Raw genomic sequence first — 13,894 nt, 5'->3', positions numbered from 1 at the left:
ATGAGTCAAGACCAAGTGCAATGGTAAACAAGGGGCAACGTTCAGTGATTGAGAGAAAGGAGATGATTTTTTCATGAAATGTTTCCATTCTCATTCCACTTGGACTCTGCTGGGTGATTCAGTGGATCCTCTCTGGTTGCTTGGACACCATGACCAACATATTCCATGTTGATTCAGACCATTGATTGCATTTATGTCCTGCCCTCAGGTAGAGTGGCAACATATTTAGCTTTGGCCCAGGTTAACAGATAAGGTTTAAGGCATTGCTGAGAACAGAGGCACATTTCAGTCTCTGTAGATACTTGGGCAGGCAGCTGCCGAGGCAAGTTAGGTCATGGCTGCTCCTGAGGATTTCAGCTGCCCTAATTTCTTTATTCTGTCACTTAATTGTTTTGCCTGAGAAAGGGCTTATTGAGAACAGCTGATCAAGGACTAGACTTCAGTGCTGTGACTAGGGAATTTGATCCTGACAGAGGATAAACCCTCACAACTCTGGAGGCTTCACTAGGCATCCTGTACTTGCAGCACCTATCAGGATCAGGCCTTGAGGAAGGAGGATAGTACAGATTGAAGAATGTGGTTCCAGGAGCTTTCCCCTAAGAGACCCCTTTTACATCAAAGCACCTTTGCTCATTTGTTCAGTGAGTGGTCAGAGAATGGCACAAACTTCAAAAGATTCTGAGATTCCATTCAACTAAGCGCCTGGAAAGCTCTGATGCTTGTCTCCAAACACTGATAAAATACTGCAAACCACTAGGGCAGTGGTGCCCAAACTTTTCCTGTTGCACGCCCCCCACCGCACCCTTACCAGTAATGGATTCTGTCCGTGCTCCCCCTCAATTACTGCACAGTTGGCTCAGCAGAGGAGCTTGGGCTGAAGGCACAGCTGAGGGCAGAACTGGGGATGGAGAAGAGCTGACCTGGGCGCAGGGAGGGAATGAGGGCAGAGCTGCCGCTGGGGCCGGAGCTGGGCTGGGGGTGGAGCCGAGCGGCGCACCCCCCCACCCCCAGTGGGGGCTGGCCTAGAACCTGCTGTGCACCCCCGTAAACCTTCCTCTGCGTCCCTCTAGGGGGGGTGCACCCCACAGTTTGGGGACCACTGCACTAGGGGCAGCAGAACTGGGCTAGAAATAGCACAAGTAGAGACTCACATGACGTCTGGCACTTCCTGCTTCCAGTCAGGCTGCAGACACGAATGGCTCAAAAATCAAGGTCCCAGAGAAGTCAACGGCAGAATTTTGCTTGTAGTGCAAAGATATGCAAAAATGGAATGCAGTGGGGGGGGGGGGCATTTATATTTGAATTTCACAAAATATATGATTTTTTTGGTGACTCCTGTAGCTGATCCTGATTATATCTGATTTGGTTTGCCCATCCCAAGGATCAATGAGTCAGTGTTCTGATCTCCATACAAAAAAAGAGAAAGCACAGAAAAAGAATGATTGGTGAGTTAGGGGAATAGCTGGTGCTTCTTCTGAAAAGAAAAGGAGCTGAAAATTCAGGTATTGTCTCAAAGCGATTGAGGTTTCAGGATTCCCTCCTGCTCCTCAGCGGACATGGATGCAGAATAAGTGACGTTTTAGATAGGTATGCACTCAGGGCGACTAGCCCCTCCTGCTGCTCCTGCTGCCGTGGCTACACTTTTTAATGTGCTAGCTCAACCAGAGCACCGCTCGAAGTGTAGATGTTACTTTAGTAAGGGAAATGGGTTCAAACTGCTTGAAGAGATGGCTAAGCAATAGGCAAGATAGAACAGGATGGAGAGAAAGAATGTACCTTTTTAAGCAGCTCATGGGACAGCGGCTCCTGAGTACATTCTTACTGTCAGTTGCCACCACTTCTGTTAACACAATAGCCAGTTGTGCACAGCAAGGAAGAACACAGAGAAGGGTGCTGGAAGAGCTAACATGATCCTCCTGGACAGATGAAGGTACCAGTGGATTTAGGGCTTGATCCAAAACTCTGTGAAATCAGTGGAAAGATTCCTGTTGACTTCAGTGCGATTTGGTTCAGACCCTTAGTGAACAGTATGAGTCACTGCTGGTAGACATGATTAGTGGGATGTCAGAAAAAAAAAATCACAATGTACTAATGGTACCTTGAGCTGACATGTTGAATGCTGGCATTAAAAGTGCCTGACTAGTCTATTGGTGGCACAATATATAACAACCCAAAAGAAAGTTTGACAGAGAGAGTTCACTGACATCTTTTCATTACCATGTTCACTTCCAGAAGCATAGGAAGATTAAGCTGGGGGGTGGAGTGGGTCTAAGGAAAGAAGAAAAGACACAAGAGGAAGATATACAATTCCTGAGCCATGCAAGGTGTACAATCCAGGTGGAAACAGGGGCGATGTATTCGTCCTAAAAGGGTGGGGCATGAGACCCTGCCCCCTTTGTGGTCCCACCCTGCCCCTCCTCTTCCCCTCGACGTCCCACCCCCCGGCCAAGCCAGAGGTTGGAGCTGGGCTGGATATCCCAGGCCCCCCGACCTACCCGGGGTGAGGGGAGGGCCAGAGAGCAGCTACTGGCCAGTGTTCCTGCCCCCTCTGCCCCCCGAAACTCTCCACTCAGAGCAGGTGCAGGGTCCGTGGCTCCGCATAGCTGCCCACATGGCTCTTACAGCGACCTGGCTCTGACTTCCGGCCTGGCCAGGGGGTAGGGCCTCAGAGGCCAAAGAGCTGCAGCTAGGCCATGGGCTCCTCAGGCTGCTCCTACCTGTGCCAGGCTCCAGCTTCCGGCCTTGGCAGGGGGTGGGGCCTTGGGGGAAAGAGGAGGGGCAGGGGGTCAGTCCCATGGCAAAAAGTCCACTTTCAAAAATGGGAGGGCCCTGGCCCCTTGGCCCACACCCATTCCGGCGCCCATGGTTGGAAGATGATCACGGGACCAGCTACTTAGGTAATGGTACACCCTGTCGTATAGACAGGTAATGATGCAGGCTGGTGTCATTTCAGAATATGACAAATCAGCTTCTACCTCCAATGGAGTTGTTAATACACAGCAGACATCTGCTGATACTCCAGCAATATTCTCTGTGGGTAGCAAAGTAATCTATAACCATAAGCACAAAGGGATCCGGGATTATTCTGCACATTCTATTGACAAGAAGGAAACATCCTTGAAAAAGTATGGATGGGCCCTGGATTGATGCCTCAGAAAAGTAAAGATTACTATACACATGATCAAAGGTGGTTAGTGTAGGAAACTGTGTAGGGGAGATTTGCTATGCATGTGAAGAATGGTAACCTTCCTAGTGACTTCAAATGGACGCAGAGTTAGACCAACACTGAGTGATTCTGCAAAACATACCCTAGGAGTCCATGCTGATGCTAGTCTTATCACTGGCTGCAACTGAATGCAAAAGAGCCCCATGCCACTAGCCTGAGCACTGGAATCTGAGCAGCACCAAAGTATAGACTCTTCCTATTAAGAAGAGTGCTGTGAGGAAGATCCAATAGCAAATGTTTGCCAAGCATTTTGAAAAGGACATGAAGCACTGTGTAAGCCCTATTATTTATGATGCTTGTGGTGGTGGTGTTTTCTTCTATATTTGTATTGCTGAAATAAAGTGATTCTTTCACAAGGAATGCAGTGTGCTGGTATAAATTAGAAGGGATACTGGCATGGAAATCAGGGTCTATTTTGGAAAGCCTGTCTCATTTACCAATGCTAATGATAACAACTACTACTAATTTTCATTTACGTAGCTCTTGAGATTCTTAAAGAAATTTGCAAAGTAACATCCCCATTGGATAGAGGGGGAATTGGCGTTAAGTAGTAAACCAGCAGCAGATTAGGGAATGAAACTCAGGTCTCCTGATTCCCAAGCTTCTGTTTTAACCGCTACGTCAGTGGTTCTCAAATTAGGGGTGCCACTTGTTCTGGGAAAGCCCCTGGCGGGCTGGGCCAGTTTGTCTACCTGCTGCATGCGCAGGTTTGGCCGATCATGTCTCCCACTGGCCGTGGTTCACCGCTCCAGGCCAATGGGGGCTGCGGGAAGGGCAGCCAGCACGTCCCTTGGCCCGCGCTGCTTCCCGCAGCCCCCATTGGCCTGGAACAGCGAACTGCAGCCAGTGGGAGCTGTGATCGACCAAACCTGCGGACACACCAGGTAAACAAACCGGCCTGGCCCACCAGGGGCTTTCCCTGAACAAGCGGCGCCCCTGGTTTCCCTTTGTAATGCAGACAGTTTCATGTAGCACAGCATAGCATGCTCCATAGCATTAGTGAATGCAGGCAGCGGAATCCAGCACTAGTACAGTAAAGCTACTGGTACAATTTTGTGCAATCACTCGGACCTCTGTAGGACTCCTCCACATCCAGAAAACATCAGTTTCTTTGAACCCAGCAAAATCATACAAGTGTGAGAATATAGCATCATGATGGTCTTTGGCACGTGACAACCCATCACAGTTTGATTCACAAGACATAGGCCTCTGATCTATATATTCATCATCTATCTCTATATCACCACTACCTCCAAGAAATGTATGAATCTTTGCAATCCTCTCTCTGTTAGAAGCTTGACAAACACAGCTGCTATTTATATAGATATATATCTATATATATACACACACATATCTATATGTATCTATCTACCGTGACAGGGTCAGGCCAGATGGCTACAGGAGAGTGATAGAAGGCAGATATATTAGCCCCAGGTTAAGTAGGTCCCTTTTCCCTGGGTAAGGTAACAGGGAAGGTTCCAGAACAATCAGAAACCTTCTGGAGACAATTAAGACAGATAGGCTGATTAGAACACCTGCAGCCAATCAAGAAGCTGCTAGAATCAATTAAGGCAGGCTAATCAGGGCACCTGGGTTTAAAAAGGAGCTCACTTCAGTTTGTGGTGCACGTCTGAGGAGCTGGGAGCAAGAGACACTAGGAGCTGAGAGTGAGAATGCGGACTGTTGGAGGACTGAGGAGTACAAGCATTATCAGACACTAGGAGGAAGGTCCTATGGTGAGGATAAAGAAGGTGTTGGGAGGAGGCCATGGGGAAGTAGCCCAGGGAGTTATAGCTGTCATACAGCTGTTCCAGGAGGCACTCTAGACAGCTGCATTCCACAGGGCCCTGGGCTGGAACCCGGAGTAGAGGGCGGGCCTTGGTTCCCCCCAAACCTCCCAACTCCTGATCAGACACAGGGGGCGTTGACCTGGACTGTGGGTTCACGAAAACGGCCAAACTGAGGGCTGCCGTGAAGCTCCAAGGTGAGCAAATCCGCTAATAAGCGCAAGACCCACCTACATAGAGGAGGAGCTTTGTCACACTACATATGTATATCTATTATAGGTATATACACATATCTATCTATCAGTTTTGCTAGTGGCAGAATTGTCTAAAGATCAGGCTTGAGAAAAGGCACATTCCTTGTCACTAGCAACTCTGCAGAATGGTATTCCCCTCGGGAAAGTGTAACTTTACAGAAAAGAAACAAGATATCCCATTAGCTTTGACTTACGGTTTCCTTTCTTACAAGAATGTTGTATCATTACAAAAAGTACCTTCATTACGTGTGTCAATACAATAATTATTTCTGGTAAGTTGAAATGTTGACATTCCCATGTTCATCTTATGGAAAAGCCTGTAAATTGCTCCTAATGATTTTCAGGTAAGCACATATACAGGCCTTTGTGTGTGGCCTAAGGCTGTTTCTGTGAAGAAAGGGGTTTGCTGTAATATGGTACTTTTTATAAGTGGGAAGAATGGTACGTACGATCATTCATGAACCACAGCAAGAATATTAACAATCACATTAATCTTAAGAATTCCTCCCCTTTGGTAGCAGCTACCTGAGAACTCTCACCTGTGGCAAATGGTTACATTTACTCCTGCTGGGAATGTGACTGGGCAGCCGAATGTTAAAGAGGGCCTGCAGCGCAGCTTGTGCTGCTTGGCCTTTTGCCAGCTTCTTGCTACGTCCTGAGCCTTCAAATGTTCTCCCATCCACTCTCACTGCCATCACAAAACTCTTGATATGCTGCTTCTCCACAGTCTCCGAAAGGCAGACGTACCTCAGTCCCGATCGCAGCTCATTTAGCAACACCACTGGGTTTTTTTCGCTCTCAGCTGTGGATGCCATCTTGTGCTTGTTTTGCTTGGCGTGGCCCATTAAATCCAATGTGTGGCAGAGTAACCTGCCATGCCGATAAGCAGTAGAAAGCAATTCATTATTAACTGGGTTATAGACCGAAAAGTCCTCGCTGTGTGCAGATGGTTCAAACTCCTTGAACAGAGTGTCTGGAAAGTCTGCCTGGTCAGATGTAAAGTCAGTGGATGGGTTAAAACAGTTCCCCATGGCAAAGTGAGCTTGACATGCATTTGGGAACTGAACAAAAGACTTCAGTGCTAGTTCTGCGGCTCGCATTTTGGCCTTCTTTTTCGTGGGTCCTGTACCTTCAAATGTAAGCCCATTTACTTCTACGGCAACAGCAAAGACTGGAGCATGCACTGGGCCTGTCTGGGAAACCATTTTGTATTGTAAACCTGGTTTAAGTTCATGTAGCTGGACCAGGGCATTCTTTGGTGTCACTGACCACGAGACTTTCTTCCAGATGAGTTGGAGTTTGCAGAAATGGCCACTGTTGCCTTCCTCTAAAGGTCTTTTCCTTTTAATGCTAGGTGTGCCCACTTTTGACCTGTCACTAGAGGATATCGGATGATCCTCCAGGTTGCCAACATTTCGGTTTTCCTTTACTTCTGCACTGCTGGTACCTGTCAGTAAACAAACAGAAAACTCCACATTACTCTTGCCATCAAGAAATCTAACGTCAAGCTAGAGCTGGAGAATCGCATGAAAAGAGATTCACAGATATTTTCATGAATAAGCTTGGTCCGTTCACTGGGTTCACTGGGCTGATATTTGTAGGGTCATATTAATAGTTCTTCATGAGTATTTGGATGGTGACTGGTTTATCTATTACAATATTGATGACTTCCTAGAATGTCATGAATGATTATTGGTCCAGGAACTCCTTCCTGATGTGTATTAGTCATAGCCACTTTTTAAAGAGTTTCTGTTATCCGATGAGGGAGCACAAATGCTGCCATGTTACCTAAATGAACACTCAAAATGGATAATTAATAGTAAAAGTGAATAGTTTCTAAAGTGCCCCTGTGCTGAAATCTGTTCACATTAGCCACTTAGGCCAATGCTTACAAACAGCAAATGTTGCTACAAATCAGAATTGATTCACAAATGATTCACAAACAGAAAAATGGGCAAATTCACTGAATAATTTATTTTCAGTGAGTAAATTGACCAGCTGTAGCCACAACACAGACCTTTGTATTACTTACATCACAAACCCAGCTGAAGAGATGATCAAACATCCTTTTCCAGTATTTGAGGCTCTAATTTGTTCTAGTCTATTCTCCGGGGCTAAGATCCTTGTTTTAATAAGTAAGATTTTTCCTGTCAAGTTCAATTGCAGGTGCTCTTTGCGACTGCAACAGCAATAACTAATAATGCAAAAATATTAGATCAGTGCAAATCAGGCTTGGAGAAACCAGAGCTGCACGATGGCAGTTATTACTGATGTAAAGGATGAGCTATGTCAAAGAAAAGCAATAGGAAAGAGCACCTACAGCAAGGGACTGTTGGTGGTGGGGCAGGGGGAAGATAGAGGGAGCATTTTCTAACCGCAGAGCTAATGAACCACATTCCGCTCTCAGCTACGCTCCTGCATCGCCGCTGACCTCAGTGCAGTAGCACAGTATAACTGAGAACCAAGTCTGAGCCAACCAAGTTTAAGCATCCTTGGGGCTTGGTTGGTAGCAAACTGAAAAAACGAGCAACAATGAAAACCATATTGCTTGGTCACGAAGTGATTCACTGTACTGCTGCCATCTCTGACTAGTACATTTAAATGTATCCCCTTCTTATTCCTCTAGAAGTCAAAATGTAGTGGGCCATATTCTCTGGTCCAATCGAAGTTTGCTTGGTGCTGGACCAGATCAAGGGGCTGACCAGTTGCCAGTCTGATCCCTGACACAAAGCAGAGCATCTCTATGCCTGGCTGCCTATATTTCATCAGCTGGGACTCATGGGAAATCTGCATAAGGACCAGGCTAAGTTACAGTCCCTGTGTTCAGGGGAGTGCAGAGACCACTCCCTCCTGGTTCCCCTAGGTGCACGACAACCCCAAAGGAGTGTGGCCATGATGCTGCCTCTCCTAACCTCTGGATGACAAAGCTGTGAGGCTGTGCAGGGGCGTGGGAAGCTAGCTGTTTGCTAACGGCAGGAGGAGCTTCTGCTGAAGCATTGCAACTTTGCACCGCTCCTAGCTTCAGCTGTGCCTTCCGGACACATATGAGTCCTCAGAGAATTATAGGGGAACCTGACTGCAGTTATTTAACACCTGCAAATTCCCCAAGGGTGTATGGAGTGTCTGCTTCGTATTCCAAACAGCAATGGGTCAAATCCTGGTATTTGATTAAACTCTGAACAACTTCTTCCATCAATACAATAAGGTCCCAATCCTGCAGGTTGTTCTGTGAGGGTGGATGCCTGTGTGGAGCCCCACCGGGTAGGCCTACAATGCAGTTACACACCCACGACAGTCCTGTTTCAGCTGACTCAGGCTTGTGGGGCTTGGGCTCATCGGGCTGTTTATTTGCATTATAGGCATTTGGGCTCAGACAGGAGCCTGGGCTCTGGGACCCTTCCCCCTTGTGGGGCCCCTGAGCCCATATGTCTACACCACAGTTAAACAGCTCCTTAGGCCAAGCCCTGCAAGCCTGAGTCAGCTGACATGGGCCAGCCGTGGGTTTTTAAGTGCAGTATAGACATACCCACTGAGGCCAATGGGACTTACTGTGCGTGCAGGGGTCCCTATGTGCACAACATCTTGCAACACCGAGACTGCAACTCAGCAAACCACTTCAGCACATGCTAAACTTCAAGCCTATGTTTGCGTTTCATTAAAGTCACAGGGTGCTTAAGTGCATTGCTTGGTAGGGATGGGCATGGGCTGCTAAATCACGGCCTTAGTGATTAGCTCATTTTTTACATTCTAAAGTGAAAAAAAAAAGTCAAATTAGAAAAAGAAAAATCTTGCCATATAAAGTTCAGCCATATAAAATATGATAGCTATAAAAACAGCCTCACTGGAAACGAGCCACTGAAAAGGTCATGTTCATAAGACATGATCAGAGATAACTCGGTCTCTTCTCCTAGGGTTCAAACCCATTTATGGAAGCTCTGAATTGAGGAGGGGGAACAAGTCAGCCTAAACTGTGTCTTATTTTCCTGAGCCATTGAAATAGCTAACCATTTTCCACCATGGCTGGTTTTCCATAGATAGCACCACCTTCCTAAGGCTGAACTATCCTTCTTTGAAGATCCCTTCTTGTTTAAAAGCTGTGAAACATTTTGCCTCAGATACGCTTTTCTAAGGGAAGTAGGGTTGGTTCTGTATTTAACACCTCTTCTCTCTCTTTTCCTAATAGGGTTTTTATGGACCCAATTATTGTACTTAATAATATTGAAGCCAGGAGGCATGAAAAGAAAGATAGCTTTTGTTTCACACTATATACAGATTTGAAAAGAATTTGTATTGATTATGCACCACTGAATAGGAAAACTCAGAGGGTTATTTGTATTTATAATTCATATTGTCTTTTTCCATCTGTTTTTTTATTTTATTTTATAATCCTTGCTCCATGGGTTTGTGAACGGAGACAGTTTGTCCTTCACCTTCACAAACACAATGAACCAAAAATAAACATTCCCTGCTTGCCCTAAAAGTTTTGTCTCTGGCACTATCTATCCTGGGTTGTGGGTTGGTTGTGGAGTAGTGGGCTATGATTTGTTTTTCACCAATGCAACTAGACAAATACAGTGATGCCAGTGCAAACCCTCAGTGTAGTTGTGCGACAGCAGTGTGAGATGGTGCTGGGACCAAAAATTATTGGAGTGATTTATATTAGCACCGTCCACAGACCTTGTTTAGCACTGGTGCAGTATGTCTACCTTATGGGCTAACACTGAGGTAGATGGTGATGCAAATTACCTTAGGCCAGACAAACCTTAAATCATACATAGGGCCTGATCCTGAAATTCCAGTTAATAGCTAAATTCCCCATTACTTTCAAAGAGAGCAGAATCAGGCCAGTTGTCATTCATCATGTCATATAAATTAGTGGCCACCTAAATTCAATCAGAAAGTTCCTTTATTTCTCACAAAGGAGTGAAGCTTCTAAGAAAGACCATATGCCTGATGGACTTGCATGACATCCAACAATAGTTTTATAAAGCTAAATTACTTTATACTTTCAGGTACCTTTGAAATAGGAGATCTTTGAAATGTGGCTTTCATGAGACCTCTGTGCAGCAGACACAAGATTACATCTCTAATGGTGGCACATGTACTTCTCTCATGAAAATCAGACAAAGCAGGCAAATGACACCAAATTACATTAGATAAATACTGTAAGCAGCCATAATAGAAGAATCACAAGCAATTTTAGAAATGAAAAACACTAAAAGGAAAGGGGCAAGTCAGAGGTTGCACATGGGGAAAAATGCAAAACGGTGGATCATTTTCATCCTTGTTATCTCTCAGAATGACTTGGCTCTTGAGTCTCCAAAATACGTTATCTGTATTTGATTAAAAAATTATAATCAAATGTAGTGCTCCTAAGTTGAAAGGTTTGCAGCGTAATGAAATTATATGTTTTTGGAAAAGAAGAAACAAAAAAATACAGATTTATAGTAAGAATTTTAATTTTATTCTGAAAGATTAAAAAAAAAATCTGATTTTGCCTTGTAAGATCCCCTCAGATAACTTTACTTGTCATTCTTTTTCAGACTGAACAAGCAAGTGAAGGCCTTTATCCTTTATATTGCAATCTTATTTTTGCTACAACAATTGAATGGGAGAAAAGAGAACACTTATCAAATGTATTTATTTGTGCATTTTCCCCCTCACTCTTCTGTATCTCGTTTAATTTCTCTCTCCTTTCTGGTCATTATGCATAGTAGAGTTAACCTGGAGAGTCTGCATCATCAAGAGCTTTTCAGACCTATAATGCATCACTAATAATGACACTGCCTATGTCTCTGGGTCATAAGGGCTCTGAAGAACTAGCCATCCGATACTCCACGCTACATTTGAAGAGATAATATTGTTCCTGTTGAAGGTTATTCTGCTGCCAAAAAATTTTTTTTGAGGGGTGAGGGGGGAAATGTGGCAGCTTCACTACGGCAAACATCTTTTAAAAACAAATCACAACAAATAAACATCTGAGATAATTGCAAGGTATCTATTATATGAAGATCTAAGGAATAAGGAATGATTGCCTAGATACAAGAGGGTCACAAGGCAATATTATCTTTAGAAATGTTTAGGAATCCCAAGATTGCTACTGTTGCATTTTGAACAGTGAAGGTTAGGTTTATTTTTAATTTTTTGCGGTCTGCATTTTAATATCTGGCCCCCATTTGACCTCCTCACACAGAGCATGTTATTTGCTGTCCATCTCCATTGTATTGACCACGGAGGTTAAAGGGATTCACCTCCATCATTTCTGACATACTTGAAAATGAGGCATTTCACAGCAAAAACTATAGGTACGATCTGGAGGTCAAACTCAGGAGACCTGTGTTCCAGTCAACTAGTATATCAACAGCACTGTAGGGCAATCTCCCCAGCCAACCAAACAACCTTTTCATAAACTACCAAATCTCAAAAAAAGAAACAAAAATTCTTTTGCTGGAGATTTGCAGAAATCAATTATATTCAGATCCATATTCTTGAAGTTGGTGTAATAAACTTGTAGCTAACAGTAGAAATCAAAACTACACACACTTTTAACTACCAGTTAGAGGTATATATATAAATTATGCTTAAGAGGAAAAAAACATTTCATATTGTCTTTATTGATGATCCAATCCTTCCTAACTTGCAAGGTGTAGGTGGTTTAAAACCATATTATAATTCACCCCAAAGAATATTATAACAATACGCTGTAGAATGGCTGCATTTACAGTTTAAAAAAATCCTTTTAAAAGGTCTCATATTGTTTCCCCGACAACTGTGCCAGTTTTTTGCTTAAAATTAAAGCTGAGAATTTATGGAGGACCTTGTGAAAGGTGAATGTTGTTTCCTTTAGCACCTCCATACTGAAAATTTTCCGACCACTGAGTCATCTATTGTCTGTAATAACTACAACATGCCTAAGCACTAGTACATCTTTTTCACTAAAACTTTTTCACTAAGAGGGTGGTGAAACACTGGAATGCGTTACCTAGGGAGGTGGTAGAATCTCCTTCCTTAGAGGGTTTTAAGGTCAGGCTTGACAAAGCCCTGGCTGGGATGATTTAACTGGGAATTGGTCCTGCTTCGAGCAGGGGGTTGGACTAGATGACCTTCTGGGGTCCCTTCCAACCCTGATATTCTATGATTCTATGATTCTACAGTTCTTACCAATTAGGGAATTTATTTACATAACTTTTGGCCCTGATCCAGTGCAGCATTTAGGCTCTGACTCAGGAAAGCATCCCTGTTCAGAATAGCACTTAAGCACATGCATAAAGTTAAATGTGTACTTAAGCGCTGTTCTGAATAGAGCTTGGCATAGGTCCCTGCTTAAGTGCTTTCATGAATCAGGGCCTAAATACATACTCAGCTTTAAGCTCATGAGAAAGGCTACTGAAGTCAATGGCTAAAATTTTCAAAAGTGACGAGTGATTTCGGTTCCTCCATGTTGGGCTGCTTGAGATGCTTTAAAGGTGCCTGATTTCCAAAGGGTGGTGCTCAGCATTTTCTGGAGATCAGATTCCCTTAAGGTGTCTCAAATTGGGCATCCAAAAAATGGAGAGACCCCAAATCACTAGACACTTTTGAGAATCTTGGCCAATATGCTCATAGTTAAATATGTACTTCAGTGTCTTTCAGGACTCTAGTGTCTGCACAGTCACCAAAAATATATGTGTATCATGGTCTTATAGGGCCTGATCCAACAGGAAACGTACCCATTGCTGCTTGCACAGAGAAGGTCTGTGCATCTCTATGACTAAAACCAAAAAGCTAGCTCCTTGATCCAGGGTAATGGCATTATGTTGGTACAGCCATTGAAGACTTCCCCTTTCCCAGAGGCAGGATCACACTGTGTGGAGCCTGGCTACCATAGATGACATTGGCATCTGGCTTATGGGAATGATGTTGCAGGATAGAGTTTTGCCATAAGGTTTCAGATGAATTCTTCCTTGGTGACTGATGTTGAGTCCAGCAGAGATGGCATTTTAAAGGAGCCAAGTGGCCTGAATATGTTTTTCTGTCTATCAGGTTATTTCACCCCTTGAACCAAAATATGAGTATCTATACACAGACTTGCAGTTAAGACTTGAACCTTTAGTAAAGACATCTTTAGTTAAACTGGTGCAAGTTTGTGTGTAAACAAGGCCCAAATGGATGTGGAATATTCTTTTTGGCTCTGATGCAATTCCTATTGAAGCCAATGGGAATCTTTCCACTGACTGCAACAGTAGCTGGATTGGATTGAGCAGTTTGATACAGCCCATGGATATTAGGGTTGAAAGAGCCATAATAGACAAGCCAGACCACCACCGAACATCATTGCAAGATAGATTTATTTCTTCTTAAAGCATCTCCCCCTCCAGCCATTTAGTGAAAGTACTGGCATAATATAAAACCTCCTATTCAGAACAAGTCACTAAGTTCATTTGGTAGCTCTTTGATTGGGGTAGGTTACCTTTTCTTTCCTAGCAGTAAATGGTGTGTAATTCATACGAATACACAAAATTGTTGTCATTGCCAATTTCATTATAGGATATTGGAACCAGGAGAGGACTAGTGTGTGATGCTCACTAACAAGATGAAATTTGCTATTTCTCTGAGAGGAAGCAAAGCTTATGTTGTCCATAATATCA

General features: G+C 44.0%; 1 protein-coding gene across 2 annotated transcripts in view; it reads right to left on the bottom strand.

Moving 5' to 3' along the window:
- ADARB2 (adenosine deaminase RNA specific B2 (inactive)) overlaps positions 1-13,894 on the bottom strand; it is a 434,991-nt gene that overhangs the window by 139,509 nt on the left and 281,588 nt on the right. For both annotated transcript variants that reach the window (XM_084620362.1, XM_084620363.1), the window contains one exon: positions 5,807-6,714. In XM_084620362.1, the coding sequence (XP_084476488.1) occupies positions 5,807-6,714 (908 nt within the window). The remainder of the gene's footprint in view (positions 1-5,806; positions 6,715-13,894) is intronic.

This window comes from Lepidochelys olivacea (assembly GCF_965140295.1).
Source record: "Lepidochelys olivacea isolate rLepOli2 genome assembly, chromosome: 2".
Taxonomy (NCBI): domain Eukaryota; kingdom Metazoa; phylum Chordata; order Testudines; family Cheloniidae; genus Lepidochelys; species Lepidochelys olivacea.
The sequence above is the reverse complement of the archived record's forward strand: the minus strand, read 5'-3'. Positions and strand labels throughout refer to the sequence as shown.